The 15,048-nt window shown below is 46.9% G+C and overlaps 1 protein-coding gene across 4 annotated transcripts; it reads right to left on the reverse strand.

The window, feature by feature from the left end:
- Window positions 1–782: 782 nt before the first annotated feature.
- On the reverse strand, window positions 783–13,711 carry zer1 (zyg-11 related, cell cycle regulator). 4 transcript variants are annotated; one of them, XM_067258611.1, is made up of 16 exons: window positions 13,607–13,711; window positions 12,377–12,575; window positions 12,142–12,292; window positions 11,054–11,496; window positions 10,566–10,739; window positions 10,351–10,465; window positions 9,767–9,913; window positions 9,212–9,385; window positions 7,281–7,496; window positions 6,396–6,437; window positions 5,112–5,231; window positions 3,467–3,582; window positions 2,620–2,808; window positions 2,012–2,109; window positions 1,763–1,865; window positions 783–1,534 (listed from the first exon to the last, which is right to left on the reverse strand). In XM_067258611.1, exons 2-16 carry the CDS (start codon window positions 12,541–12,543, stop codon window positions 1,453–1,455), a joined length of 2,337 nt encoding a protein of 778 aa, XP_067114712.1. In that variant the 5' UTR covers window positions 12,544–12,575; window positions 13,607–13,711; the 3' UTR covers window positions 783–1,452. The 4 variants fall into 4 exon arrangements, with proteins under 4 accessions (XP_067114712.1, XP_067114713.1, XP_067114714.1 ...); XM_067258612.1 differs by lacking the exon at window positions 13,607–13,711 and adding an exon at window positions 13,595–13,603; XM_067258613.1 differs by lacking the exon at window positions 13,607–13,711 and adding an exon at window positions 13,491–13,511.
- Between the last annotated feature and the right edge of the window lie 1,337 nt (window positions 13,712–15,048).

Below are 15,048 nucleotides of genomic sequence, written 5' to 3' on the forward strand. Positions count from 1 at the left end.
GATGAAAATGCACAGAGGCCAGGGTAGTCCCTGCCCACGCCATCCGGGAAGACTGCAGCGCTGTCGTCGTGGTGACGACAGACTTCAGAGCTGTCGTCGTGGTGACACTGCTTCTCCAGTGTACTTCAGATGGTGGCAACTTCACTGTTATTATTGTCACTGTTGGTACTGTCACAACTACCACTGTCCCAAGATCACTGTTGTGCTGAAGCAGACTGCCCTGCCACCAGAGGCTTTCAATCATCCTCTGGAGGATTGGAGAGGCTGAGGGGAGGCTGAGGGGGAGGCTGAGGGGGAGGCTGAGGGGGGGCTGAGGGGAGGCTGAGGGGGAGGCTGAGGGGGGGCTGAGGGGAGGCTGAGGGGGAGGCTGAGGGGGAGGCTGAGGGGGAGGCTGAGGGGAGGCTGAGGGGGAGGCTGAGGGGGGGCTGAGGGGAGGCTGAGGGGGGGCTGGGAGGAGGCTGAGGGGAGGCTGAGGGGGGGCTGAGGGGAGGCTGAGGGGAGGCTGAGGGGGAGGCTGAGGGGGAGGCTGAGGGGGGGCTGGGAGGAGGCTGAGGGGAGGCTGAGGGGAGGCTGAGGGGGGGCTGAGGGGAGGCTGAGGGGGAGGCTGAGGGGGGGCTGGGAGGAGGCTGAGGGGGAGGCTGAGGGGAGGCTGAGGGGGAGGCTGAGGGGGGGCTGGGAGGAGGCTGAGGGGAGGCTGAGGGGGGGCTGGGAGGAGGCTGAGGGGAGGCTGAGGGGGGGCTGGGAGGAGGCTGAGGGGAGGCTGAGGGGAGGCTGAGGGGGGGCTGAGGGGAGGCTGAGGGGGAGGCTGAGGGGGGGCTGAGGGGAGGCTGAGGGGGAGGCTGAGGGGGGGCTGGGAGGAGGCTGAGGGGAGGCTGAGGGGTAGGCTGAGGGGAGGCTGAGGGGTAGGCTGAGGGGAGGCTGAGGGGGAGGCTGAGGGGATTGGGGTAGCTAAACTCTTGACCACTGTGCTGGGAACTAATCTTGTATGAAGACAGGCCTCTCACTGCACTATAACAAACACTGAATGAGAGAGGGGAAAAAGCTTTATGTTTCTGTTTCCTTTTCATAAGTAGCAAGCATCTCCATGGCGTCTTACTCACGCCTCTATTGTTACAGTTCTTTCTTAAAAACTGACACACATAAGGACAAACACATAATAAACAAAACAATCAATTAGGAGAAAACAAATCCATGACGCAACAGCAACACTCACACACCAACCCTTAATCCCATCTGAACTTCCTGTAGTGTTGCATTCCAGAGTACAAACTCAGCTGTTGTGCTCTACAGCAACCTGATGCACACAGAGCCTGGTGGAGAGTGGATAGTCCTGATGCACACAGAGCCTGGTGGAGAGTGGATAGTCCTGATGCACACAGAGCCTGGTGGAGAGTGGATAGTGACTCCTACAGCTTTCCCTTAGTTCATTGGGGCAGTGCGGTCATTGTGACGTCAACCTCTTTGTCCATTGTTGACCTCCTGCCCGGTCTCCATGGGGTCTTCTTTGAAGTTCTCACACTGCTCCATCACTTTCCTGTGTAAACAACATCAGCTGGTTCATCACCATTAAGTTTCTTTCAACTGTATTTTCACTTCCTATCTTGCCAGTGACAGCCTGGGAATTAAAAACATTAAGTAATTTTACATTTCCCAAATAATTCATACATCAAACCCTAACACATGTATGTGTGAGGTGAATAATAATTGTTCAAACGACAATAAAATAAAGTTTTTGAGAAGGTAAGACAGCAGAAGGTGATACCTTGCCATGTTCTTGGTCTCTTCTTGTGAAGTGTCCAGCTCCATCAGTTTCTCCAGAAGAGCGATGCCGCCCTCCTTGATCAGCAGGGGGCAGTACTTACTTGCTGAGAGTACAGGGAGAAGAGGACCAGTGTGAGAACCATTTATAGATTTGTTTTACAAGGATTATGTGGAAGTTGTATTAAACATTTGAATGTATTTATCCTACTGTGTATTAGACTGTAACATGCGCATGTGCTCCAGTACTCACGGTAGACGGACACCAGGTTGTACAGAGCCCAGGTGGCCCAGTGCTGGCTGATAGGAGAGATGCCCTGAGGCAGCAGGCGTAGAATCGGCTCAAATGACCTAAGAGAGAAAAGCTTTAGCACACACTTAATGTTTTTATATTTTTTATCCTAAGTAAAATGTTCTACCACTGAGCTATACCCTTCCCCATGCTCTACCACTGAGCTACACCCATCCCCATGTTCTACCACTGAGCTATACCTATCCCCATGCTCTACCACTGAGCTATACCCTTCCCCATGCAACTGTAGTCAATTTAGGTGAGGATCATGTATTTCAAGGAACAAAGGAATTTACTTGAGTAAATAATGATCAAGGACATGTTATATCTGACCAGGCAACAGAGTTGGCAGATGTCAGAAAAGTTAGGTAGAAAGAAAACAGACTGAGCACTAATTAGTATATAAAAAGTAATAAGTATTTTATGCACATAATTTTACAGGACCTGAGCAAATTCTGAAAGTTGACCCATGTTGTGACTGTGTGGTTATTTCAGGGCCCATGTCTGGACTGTGAGGTTATTGGTTATTTCAGGGCCCAGGGTTAGGGGTTAGGCATGTCTGGACTCACCTGTAGTTGATGTTCCGCCGGGAGCTGATGTCCCAGCTCTGGATTGCGTCCCACATCTTGTTCATGACAGAGTCCCTCTGTGGCTCCAGCATGGCCCACGCCTCAGGGCCGTCAAACATGATGTGGGAGAGAACGCCACACGCGTTGTAGGACACCTCGATACCGTCTGCCTTACTGTCCAACAGATTACTGCCACCACACAAAACAGTCACAATAAAACTAAACGATATGCACATGTAAATTACTGGTAAATTGACACCAACTTATAACTTTGCAAACATTGATTTTCAGCAAACAAATTAAGTAGTACAGTGATAGTTACATGAAAGCTAAGCTAACCCTAACCATGTACACTGCCATATATATTAGTGGTAACTGTTTTAAATTTTTGTTCTCGATGTGATATATTGTTTTATTACTATTGCTTGCTTTTTTTCCACAGGTACACTTGCACTTATAGCGGTTCATGTTGTTTAATTGTAACTTGTTTAACTACATGCTCTTATGGTTCTTCCCTTTGGCACTTACTTTGGTTGTTCACAATGTGTGCTTCATGTTTTGGCTACTCGCGATGTTTTTTGGCTATCTTGTTGTTATGATCAGTGACCTATGCACTTTGTAAAGCTCTCTCTTGGAAGTCGCTTTGGATAAAAGCGTCTGCTAAATGAATAAATGTAAATGTAATATACAATACTGACATCAGACAGAATTTTAAGATCTTCATGAGGGAATAAAAATGCTTTGGCTTTAGTCATAAAACATGTAATAAGCTCATGTTCTGCTTTATCAAGCAGACAAATAAAGCACATAAGATTGACCAGCCGAGATACAGAATTTCAGTTGTTACCTGAAGACCGAGATGAACTCTGGGGTGAGGAGTTGTGGTCTCAGGGCCCGGACCTCTGCCACGTTCCCCAGCAGACCCAGCATGTTGCGGTGAAGCTCCTGCTTTTCTGGGAACTCCTAGGAGTCAGGAAGAACCAGGAGAGGTGTGACAGTCCAGCTCTAACCCAGCCCTGCCTTAAGCCCTGTCCTAACCCCAGCCCTGCCCTAACCCCAGCCCTGCCTTAAGCCCTGTCCTAACCCCAGCCCTGCCCTAACCCCAGCCCTGCCTTAAGCCCTGTCCTAACCCCAGCCCTGCCCTAACCCCAGCCCTGCCTTAAGCCCTGTCCTAACCCCAGCCCTGCCCTAACCCCAGCCCTGCCTTAAGCCCTGTCCTAACCCCAGCCCTGCCCTAACCCCAGCCCTGCCTTAAGCCCTGTCCTAACCCCAGCCCTGCCCTAACCCAGCCCTGCCTTAAGCCCTGTCCTAACCCCAGCCCTGCCCTAACCCCAGCCCTGCCTTAAGCCCTGCCCTAACCCCAGCCCTGCCCTAACCCCAGCCCTGCCTTAGGCCCTGTCCTAACCCCAGCCCTGCCCTAACCCCAGCCCTGCCTTAAGCCCTGTCCTAACCCCAGCCCTGCCCTAACCCCAGCCCTGCCTTAAGCCCTGCCCTAACCCCAGCCCTGCCCTAACCCCAGCCCTGCCTTAGGCCCTGTCCTAACCCCAGCCCTGCCTTAAGCCCTGTCCTAACCCCAGCCCTGCCCTAACCCCAGCCCTGCCTTAAGCCCTGTCCTAACCCCAGCCCTGCCCTAACCCCAGCCCTGCCCTAACCCCAACCCTGCCTTAAGCCCTGTCCTAACCCCAGCCCTGCCCTAACCCCAACCCTGCCTTAAGCCCTGTCCTAACCCCAGCCCTGCCTTAAACCCTGTCCTAACCCCAGCCCTGCCCTGCCCTAACCCCAGCCCTGCCTTAAGCCCTGTCCTAACCCCAGCCCTGCCCTAACCCCAACCCTGCCTTAAGCCCTGTCCTAACCCCAGCCCTGCCTTAAGCCCTGTCCTAACCCCAGCCCTGCCCTAACCCCAGCCCTGCCTTAAGCCCTGTCCTAACCCCAGCCCTGCCCTAACCCCAGCCCTGCCTTAAGCCCTGTCCTAACCCCAGCCCTGCCCTAACCCCAGCCCTGCCTTAAGCCCTGTCCTAACCCCAGCCCTGCCCTAACCCCGGCCCTGCCCTAACCCCAGCCCTGCCTTAAGCCCTGTCCTAACCCCAGCCCTGCCTTAGGCCCTGTCCTAACTCCAGCCCTGCCCTAACCCCAGCCCTGCCTTAAGCCCTGTCCTAATCCCAGCCCTGCCCTAACCCCAGCCCTGCCCTAACCCCAGCCCTGCCTTAAGCCCTGTCCTAACCCCAGCTCTGCCCTAACCCCAGCTCTGCCCTAACCCCAGCCCTGCCTTAACCCAGCTCACTGGTATTGGTACCGACTACTGAAATGTTGCTACCATGACAACACTAATTCAAACCCAAAACTACCATGTCCTGTTGCCCTTCTCTTGTTTGAAAATATTTTATATTGGGTGCTATGTCGCAATAAGCGACAACCCTATGAGTATGAATAAAGTACCTGCCTACTTGAAATTAATGTATGCTAAAAAAGGAATGGATGTGAGTGTGTCCAACCTTCAGGCAGTCCAGGAACAGACTCATGCCTCGACAGCTGAGGAACATCTGACAGTTGTCTGGAGTCTCATCAGTGATGTTCCACAGGGCGCTCCAGGAGAACTCCATCACCTGGTCACACTGGCAAGAGCATTACAAAAGATGACAACTAAGAAAACATTTTTCCTTAAAATTTGTTTTGCCAAGTTGTATTTCTTAGAATACATATTGAATTTGCACCAGATTTTTTATTTGGATTGGATTACATTTGTATTTATTGAGATCACTATATGCGCACTTTGTTTTTATTTTTTATTAATTGCTGGCAAAAAAATATTATCTATGTTTCTCCCAAGCAACATATTTTATTGTTCTTGTCTCCTCTTTCTTAACTTGACAATTTTGGTTTGATGTAAATGCGTAAATTTAACAGTGTTTTTCTAACAGCTTTTGGGACGTTGCCCGTCAACGCCCCACAAATGACCCCAATAGAAATATAGATACCAGAACTATAACCCAATGGCTATATATTGATACTCTGTGGACACTACTCTTACATATAGATACTACCACAATAGATATAGACACTACTTTAACATAGGGATACTACTTTAGCATATAGATAATACTCTATTCTACTCCAATAGAACTATATAGACACTAATCTAGCCACAATAGATATAGACACTACTCCAACCACGGTAATTACTCCAATAAATAACTAAATATAGATAGCCTAGTACTCAAACAACAATCAATAACTATATATCGATACTACTCTGACAACAACAAGTGTATTTATAAAAAACATTTTAAACAACCCACGTCGACCAAAGTGCTGCACAGACTAAAAATCTCAAATCCAGGAAACACCGACATAAAGATGAAGGCATTCAACATCAAACCAAAATTCTATTACATCAAGGGGTGTCAAATGCTAGTGAATAAAATTATGTTTTAAGCCTGGACTTAAAGAGAAGATGAGGGGGCAGAACTGAGGGGAAAGCTGTTCCACAGTCTAGGAACAGCAACCGCAAAGGCGTAGTCACCAATCTAACCACAATGGATATCTGTATATAGATACTACTCTAACCACAATGGATAGCTGTATATAGATACTACTCTAACCACAGATCACTGGTCTTAGATACACCTGACACACAGACCAGAGCCTGTTTAACTTGTGTCAGGCTGTGGGAGGTTGCAGTCTACAAATCCAGTATAGTTAGGAAATGGGTTTACAAAGTGATTTACAAAACAGGGAGGTAAATGTGTTGACTAAAATAAATACTGGACTAGACTCACCATTCTGTCTTGTAGCTTTTTCTGGATCAGATTTAGCATTGTCTAAGAAAAAGCAACATAAGACATGTCAACTATGATGAATCCACAAATGACTATAAAAAAAACCCTAAACCAGGCTCACATTTTATGTTGTTCATTTTTTAAGATACTTTGTGGTCTGTACTGTCTCTTTAATGTTGCTGCATAACTAGCTTACAGGCCAGTAGCATCTCCACTATCTCTTGACCTCTGCCGCAGAACTAGCTTGACAAACTTGCTGTAAAGCAGGTAAGTATAACGGCCTCTCGTTAATCCAATATTTTCCAGTAGCTTGCTGTTAAATACTTGAATTTTTTTATTAAAGTTGTTCAACAACGTTTTGTGATGTATATACTCTTAATGCACATATATTCGCGTACCATTCATTGTAAAATGTTGTATATATTTTATTTATTAACTTCATGTATTTAACATTTTTGTTTGTATAACATGTCATGTTTCCTATGATATAGTATTCATTCATGCTATGTGTGTGCTTTGTAATATGTTGGCACTTCACATTCTCCAGGAGAGTGCTCAATCGTCTCATTTAAGAGGTCTGGGATCAATGATTACAGTTCTCCTATATATAAGTAACCTGTAACCCTAACCCTATATAACCCTGATCTGGTGTGTTTCTTCCCTCAGGGAAATTAGTGCCAAACTGTGGTGTTTGTATCCCCCCCCCCTGCTGGCTGTTCTTTGTATTTCAGGTGGAAAATATTGACATACTATATTGCTACAGTTGCAATCATCTAACCCAACACTGAAGTTTAAAGAAAGTTTCCAAGTTTTCGAAGTTAAACATGGATTAAAAATACCACCCAAGTATTCTCAAAGTTTTAACAAGATAAAGAGGATGTGTACCTTGACAAAGCCCATCTTGCCAACAGCCTCCTTGTGCTGGTTGTCAACCTGGCAGACCAGAGCATTGCAGAGGTGCACGGCGATGCGCTGGATGGACTCGTCTTGCCTGGCTGGTTGCAGGATCTTCAGCAAGAGCAGGTTGACCCGGCCGTACTGGAACTCCAGCTCTTCTGGGATGCTGAAGTTGCACAGCGTCAGACAGCAATTCCTCTGGACCTGCAGAAAGTCAGGAGAGGAGATGAACCGCATATTTGGATAATCGATAGTTTAACCCTTGTGATGCCTTCGGGTCACATGACCCAAAGGTTCACAACGAACCTTCGTTGTGTTTACCCAATTTTACCCAATACAAAAACAAATAAAAAGCATTTTATTTTAACCTTCGTGATGTGGGGGGTCTGAGACAGCCCGACAGTTAAAAGAAAATGCTTCACTTTGTTTTTGGATGCGGTAAAGCAATACGACGGTGGGTCACAATGACTGATGGATCAGAATGACCCGAAGATAACACAAGGGTTAAGTATAGTATAGTTCATAGATTAGAAAAATCTGGTGGTTCCCCATCCTGGGTTTCTCACCCTGCTCACCATAACCTCCTGGTACTGCTCCCCACCCTGGGTCCCCACCATGCTCACCGTGACCTCCTGGTACTGCTCCCCACCCTGGGTCCCCACCATGCTCACCGTGACCTCCTGGTACTGCTCCCCACCCTGGGTCCCCACCATGCTCACCATAACCTCCTGGTACTGCTCCCCACCCTGGGTCCCCACCATGCTCACCGTGACCTCCTGGTACTGCTCCCCACCCTGGGTCCCCACCATGCTCACCATAACCTCCTGGTACTGCTCCCCACCCTGGGTCCCCACCATGCTCACCATAACCTCCTGGTACTGCTCCCCACCCTGGGTCCCCACCATGCTCACCATAACCTCCTGGTACTGCTCCCCACCCTGGGTCCCCACCATGCTCACCGTGACCTCCTGGTACTGCTCCCCACCCTGGGTCCCCACCATGCTCACCATAACCTCCTGGTACTGCTCCCCACCCTGGGTCCCCACCATGCTCACCATAACCTCCTGGTACTGCTCCCCACCCTGGGTCCCCACCATGCTCACCATAACCTCCTGGTACTGCTCCCCACCCTGGGTCCCCACCATGCTCACCATAACCTCCTGGTACTGCTCCCCACCCTGGGTCCCCACCATGCTCACCATAACCTCCTGGTACTGCTCCCCACCCTGGGTCCCCACCATGCTCACCATAACCTCCTGGTACTGCTCCCCACCCTGGGTCCCCAACATGCTCACCATAACCTCCTGGTACTGCTCCCCACCCTGGGTCCCCACCATGCTCACCGTGACCTCCTGGTACTGCTCCCCACCCTGGGTCCCCACCATGCTCACCGTGACCTCCTGGTACTGCTCCCCACCCTGGGTCCCCACCATGCTCACCATAACCTCCTGGTACTGCTCCCCACCCTGGGTCCCCACCATGCTCACCGTGACCTCCTGGTACTGCTCCCCACCCTGGGTCCCCACCATGCTCACCATAACCTCCTGGTACTGCTCCCCACCCTGGGTCCCCACCATGCTCACCATAACCTCCTGGTACTGCTCCCCACCCTGGGTCCCCACCATGCTCACCGTGACCTCCTGGTACTGCTCCCCACCCTGGGTCCCCACCATGCTCACCATAACCTCTTGGTACTGCTCCCCACCCTGGGTCCCCACCATGCTCACCGTGACCTCCTGGTACTGCTCCCCACCCTGGGTCCCCACCATGCTCACCATAACCTCCTGGTACTGCTCCCCACCCTGGGTCCCCAACATGCTCACCGTGACCTCCTGGTACTGCTCCCCACCCTGGGTCCCCACCATGCTCACCATGACCTCCTGGTACTGCTCCCCACCCTGGGTCCCCACCATGCTCACCGTGACCTCCTGGTACTGCTCCATGCCGTTGAGCACCACGTGGATGACCTGCCGCCGCAGCCTCACGCTCTGGTCGCTGCGGTACTCAGTGTTGGTCAGGTAGAACAGCGCTGCGCTGCCCGTCACCTGGATGCTCTTGTCGTACTTGTGGCACTTCAGAGCTGCAATCACAAGCTGAGAGGACGCCACCGGGGTTAGACTCCACCCTAACCCATGATAGTCTGACATTTCTTTGACATTGAAAATTAATATTAATGTATATTAATTAAATATACTGGTTCTACAATTATTCAACTACTCAGATGTTTTAAATCTTTTTTGTTAGAATGTAAGAATATAACAGAACACAATTTTGTTCTTTATGGTACAAGTAGCAACAGCTGATTTCATGCCATATGCCTTTTTAACCTTAAACGTTCCAAGCCTGATATGACTTGACCGGATTTTGAGTTCAAACGTGCTACATTAAAAGCAGAGTGTCTGAGGAGTGAATCTGCTACTTTGAGAGTGTGTGGAGGGATCCTGCATCATTAAGGGTTAGTGTGAGGAGAGAACCTGCAGGGCTCGGAGCAGCTGGCTGCAGTGCTGTATCCTAGCGATGTCGAACAGCTGGTTGATAGCTCTGTGGGCCAGCTCAGGGCGGAACTCTGTGTAGGCTTCAATGGCATTCAAAACCTGCTCCTCATTCTTGGAACCTGTCACCTGAAAACAGCAGTGACGCACACAAGCTCAGAACAATATTTATACCAACACAAAATAAACAAAAATGCATTCAAGGAATAAGAGCTATGGGTTCTGGTTGACAATTATTTTTATTTGCAATTACATGACAAGATTATCTAGATGGATCAAGATTATCTTGTATATTACTAGATGGACCAAAATTATCTTAAATATTACTAGATGGATCTGAGAATCATGTTTAACAACTGTACAATTGTATGTATGGCGGTGGTAGGTAATATTAGTATCATAATGCCCTGAAAACTACTTTATACTTATAAATTAAAAAGTAAAATAAATATATTATAATGTACACAGTATAACACAAGGTTCTTCTGGACAACTAAAGTGACATGGCAAGAATGTGCTACGGAGTGTAATATTAGTTTAGCTACAATGTTTGCGTTCACATGTACCTTATATGCAGGGATGTGAGTTACGTTACACAGCGTGGTGTCATAAAGCCCCAGAAACTGCAGAGGCCTCTTCAGCTCCTGAAGAGGGTATATGCTGCTCTTACAGGGCTCAGTGCTAGAAGAGGGAGAAGGAGACATGATCATGCTAAATAACCCTCCAGATACAAGACATAGAAAATGATCCATCAGATCATCTTTATCTAAAAATAATCCACCTTGGCCGTCCCACGGCCTCCTCAAAGTGAGGCACCGTGCAGTTGTCCTGCATGATGTGTCCTGAGATGTCCAGGGAGACCATATTCACCAGGCCTTGAACAATGGCTGTTAGGATCTTTCGAGTCATCTTGAATTTAGAAGATCTCCGACTCTCCCTAGAAATGTCCAGGTGCCTATGATGGAAAACTGTTGTTAAATTGAGAATGCAACAGACACACACACAGACAACACATATACAATATTCAAAATCCCTGTTGCTAGTAAAGTGTATAACTTTGTAGAGACACTAACGCCTGTTTTTTTGTAAACGTGTGTCAGCCCCGTGTCAGCCCCGTGTATTAGGGTTTGGGTTAGTACTAAATGCATTGCTCCACACACTTCTCTTCATTCTCTAACAAGCTCAGACATTCCACTGTACTAAGTATCTACCCATCCTCCTTCCTTCTAAACTTTCTTATCCCAACCCATGATCATCCCCCAGGCTCACCTGAGTTGGGCCAGTCTGACCACAGTGGTGACTAGCTCCTCTGACAAGTCCATGTTGTACAGAACCAGCGAGGCCAGTCTGTCTTTCCACTGGGTCAGGAAGGCTGTCCGAGCCAGCTGCACCCCTGACAGGTCCAGGGCAGTGAGGGCCTTTAGGGGCCGGAGCAGAGCCTCCACATCAGCCTCCTCCGGCAGCCCGCCCAGGTTCAGCAGACGGAGGCGGTTGAAGCCCTGGAAGCTAAAGTCCTTTTCTAACGCCTGCCTGGACGCTGGGCTCTCCTCCTCATCGTCCTCGTTTGCCAGGGGCGCGCCCCCCTTCCGGTAGAAGATGTGGCTACATCCGAAGAGACTGAGGGAGATCAGGGTCTGCCGGAAGCAGCTTAGTGTTTTCAGACTGCGTGCAGATAAGTTGTTGCAGTAGGTAAGATGAAGCTCTATCAGGTCCTAGAACAGATGAGAGCCCTTTATCAGTACAGTTGTTTGACTACAATCAGATTTGCCAGTTGATCCTGGCAAATGTAAATTGTCAGGATTAAATGGTTAATTTACTAAAAAGTTTTTTATCCAGAAATGTCATTGAGAAGACAAAATAAACTTATAAATCAATCACCATAAAATGGGTAGGGATTCTGAATAGGCTATGCATCATCCATGCTTTGTGCAGCATGCTTTTGTTGACATCAAAATAAATGTCAAAAGAATGACAGTAGTTTGCAATTCATATTTGACATTTTTAGCAGTGTTGTGGAGACTATGTTCTCTGGTCAGTAATGCTTAGAAGCCACTGTGGTGCATCTGATTAAAATGACGGAGATCATGTACTGTTCCAAAGTTGTTGTTTTTTATTGTACAGTTGAGAGGAATGGTGTTGGTTAGATTTGCCTTTAAGGGTGTGTTTTGTGTGTGTCTGGTTCTGTAAAGAAACAGCATACAACGGATAATTAGCATAATACAATAATAGGCATCTCAACATATATTGCTAGTGAATACCTCACATCAATAATAGCCATATTATTATAACATTCTTGTAACAACGTTAGGATGTATGTATTGTTACAGGAAAAGTTTCTATGAATGGTTGCATCCCACCTGCTTGCCAATAGCCTCCAGGTCCCGGTCGCGTACCAAGTCCTCCCGCAGCTGCACCCTGGTCAGACGGGTGCTTCTGGGATCCCAGAACAGCTGGAAAAAGCCATCCTCTGGCTCAAAGTTACTGTCTGTGTGCATCAGCTCCATGTACCTACACACACACACCAGCTCCATGTACCTACACACAAGCTCCATGTACCAAGACACCTACTTCAAATCATTAGGTTATACATACGTGTTGACCAGTTTGTCACAAATTTCACTGGGAAGAAAGACGTCTGATCGCAGACAGAGCTTGTCCCCGTCTCCCTGGTAACACATGGTCCTCTTCAGGTTCCTGAGGCAGTAGGCCGTAGACAGAGCCATCAGGGTGTCTGGGTCGTCCCCTGCTTTGGCAGCCATCTCGGCTTCACCTTTATCACCTGTGGCGGAAACTTATCACAAGAGGCATTGGAGCTTCTACATTGCAAATCAAGGAAAAACAAAGTACTTAAAAGGGCTCTGTTCTTGACTAGTAATCTATTGACAAGAAGCCATCTTCAGAGGATACAGACAAAAATCCCTTCACTGCCTACTTACCATGATATTATGCTGTTCATAAAACTATGTATGGGGGTGAGATTTTGTTAATTTGATTGTTTAGCCAAATATAGTGCTAAAAAGTTTTGAAATAAACTTTAATTTAAAAAAAGATGCTGGCTATCTACAAGCCCTGCACATTAGTAAATTTAGATCTTATGTGAACATGTTTGGTAAGACGAAAGAGAATGTCTGTCAGCTTAAGGATTTTCCTTTATAGCATTTGCTAATTGTCAAACCTAAACACAACTAGTCAGCTAATCCTGATTTAAAGATGTATTTTTCTCTCATGTCGAAACCCATTGCTTTCATCATGCTCATCAATACAGAAATAGCGAACGGATCATTTGACACAATACGAATGCCTGTTACGCTGCTGTTTGTAAAGTAAAGTAGCCTGTGTCAGTCTAGAACAACACCTGCTAACGTGATGCATGATAAACTACCTAGCGAACTACCTACAAGGAAAAGATCTTAACTAGCTAGCCAGACAGTTTGGGTTGTCATTCATATACACCTCAAGATTTATCTACAGTTTTGAAAAAAGGTCACTGTGTTGGCTAGCTAGCTAAAATGCTGTATATCTAGACAGCCATTTTATTTGCTGCAGATGCAATGTTGTTCTTCTGCAATGTTGTCAACTAGCAATATCGGCTCATGTTTACTTGCCAACTCGCAGTTCATTTAACTCCGTACCTGGACTCGCTAAATACATTATTTTGCTGCAATTGCGTCAGACTAAGTAGAGACAGTTCTTGCATGGGACCTACCTACTGCTGCAAGCAATGCAGCTAGCCAAGACAATATTCCTAACGCTAGCTTGCTAACACACTAATGTTGCATTAGAAAGCTATCCAACTAGCTTTTTACTAACGTTTATGGTTACCTTATCCTATGCCACGGGCAATTGTTTCGGTTGACTCAATTAACCTATCGTTTTGGTATTTTTCTTGGTGGCTGTCCGATGTCAACAAAACAACCTCCACTTCCGGTTCACCTGTGTAACAAATAATTGATTCCCTCAAAAGGAAGAGCGGGGCAGGGGTCTGAGTCTCGTTTAGCAAAGCCTACCGGAAAGTACATATATCCTAGATTTATAAACAAATCGTGATATAGGCATGCACTGCATTACGCCAATTCTCGGGCCATTTATTAGGGTTCCTCCGGTAGGAGGAAACTTATTGTTTTTGTTAGTATTCCTATTATTAGGGTTCCTCCGGTAGGAGGAAACCTATTGTTTTTGTTAGTATTCTTATTATTATTATTGGGTGTGCTCACGCCTTTGGCGAGCACAACCATTGTTCTCTCACATATATATTATTATTGGGTGTGCTCACGCCTTCGGCAAGCACAACCATTGTTCTCTCACATATATCTTATTATTATTATTATTTTCCCACCCCTAAGGATCAGTCAATATTTGGACTACATAGACAACGTTGATGTCAAAAGTTTCGTCTTGCTAGCGATTGAGTTGCTTGCATTTTTATTTACGTTCCGTTTCATGGTTTAAATTGAAATTACGTTTTTGTGGCAAAAAGTGCCTTTTGTCAACAAAAGGTACTCAGTGCTAGCCTACGTCACAGCGTCAGCACACGTTAGCAACGACGCATGGATACAACGTGCATAGATGTTGCACGATACAGCGATTATCGTGCCGTCGTGTACTAACAGCATCATACATGTACATTTAAGCAAATCAACACTTGCATGTACAGTAAGTAATGTAACATTAAATAATGTATTAAACTCAAGCTTGTGTGGTGCGTCGCTGGCTTCAGTGCCACAGCCTAAATTTTATGTCAAAAGAAACGTTCTAATTTCCGGCGCTTTCAAACAATTCCCTCAGTTTGGCTAGCCACCACAACTAGCTTGCTCGTAGCACAATTTACTTAGGTCAGCTTCTCCACCGTGCATGGCTCTAGTCTAAGATCAAATGGTCGTATTTGGCATTGTTACTGACAATGATCGCTTCCAGCAAGCTTCTTTTGAATTAGCCATTTCCGCCTAAATAAATGTCAAGCTTATTTACGTTTTTTGGGGGCATATTTTCAGTTAGCAGATGGTACTGTTTCAATCGCGATTCCATCTAGCTAATAATACTGCCGGTGAGAACGTTGTTACTTAGAAAAGCTTGTTTCAAGGGGGTTCAGCTTGTTTCAAAGGTATGGAAGCAAATCGTCACCAAAATTCAAATGAAAATGCATTTCTGGAAATGCATTTGCATTTTAAGAATGTGGCTGCATTATTTGACTCATAAATGAAATTAGTAATCAATCATCCTATTTGCATCTTAATTTTCTTCTTCAAGAGTGCTCAATCTTTCAC

Source organism: Osmerus mordax, chromosome 20 (genome assembly GCF_038355195.1).
Source record: "Osmerus mordax isolate fOsmMor3 chromosome 20, fOsmMor3.pri, whole genome shotgun sequence".
Taxonomy (NCBI): Eukaryota; Metazoa; Chordata; class Actinopteri; order Osmeriformes; family Osmeridae; genus Osmerus; species Osmerus mordax.

Excerpts from the sequence above, each read along its gene's own strand:
- zer1 (XM_067258611.1), bottom strand. The coding sequence starts at position 12,543 with ATGGCTGCCAAAGCAGGGGACGACCCAGACACCCTGATGGCTCTGTCT. Across the intron at positions 11,497-12,141 it reads TGGAGGCTATTGGCAAGCAG|GACCTGATAGAGCTTCATCT; the intron begins GTGGGATGCAAC and ends CATCTGTTCTAG. Across the intron at positions 9,914-10,350 it reads CTCACATCCCTGCATATAAG|GTGACAGGTTCCAAGAATGA; the intron begins GTACATGTGAAC and ends TGCTGTTTTCAG.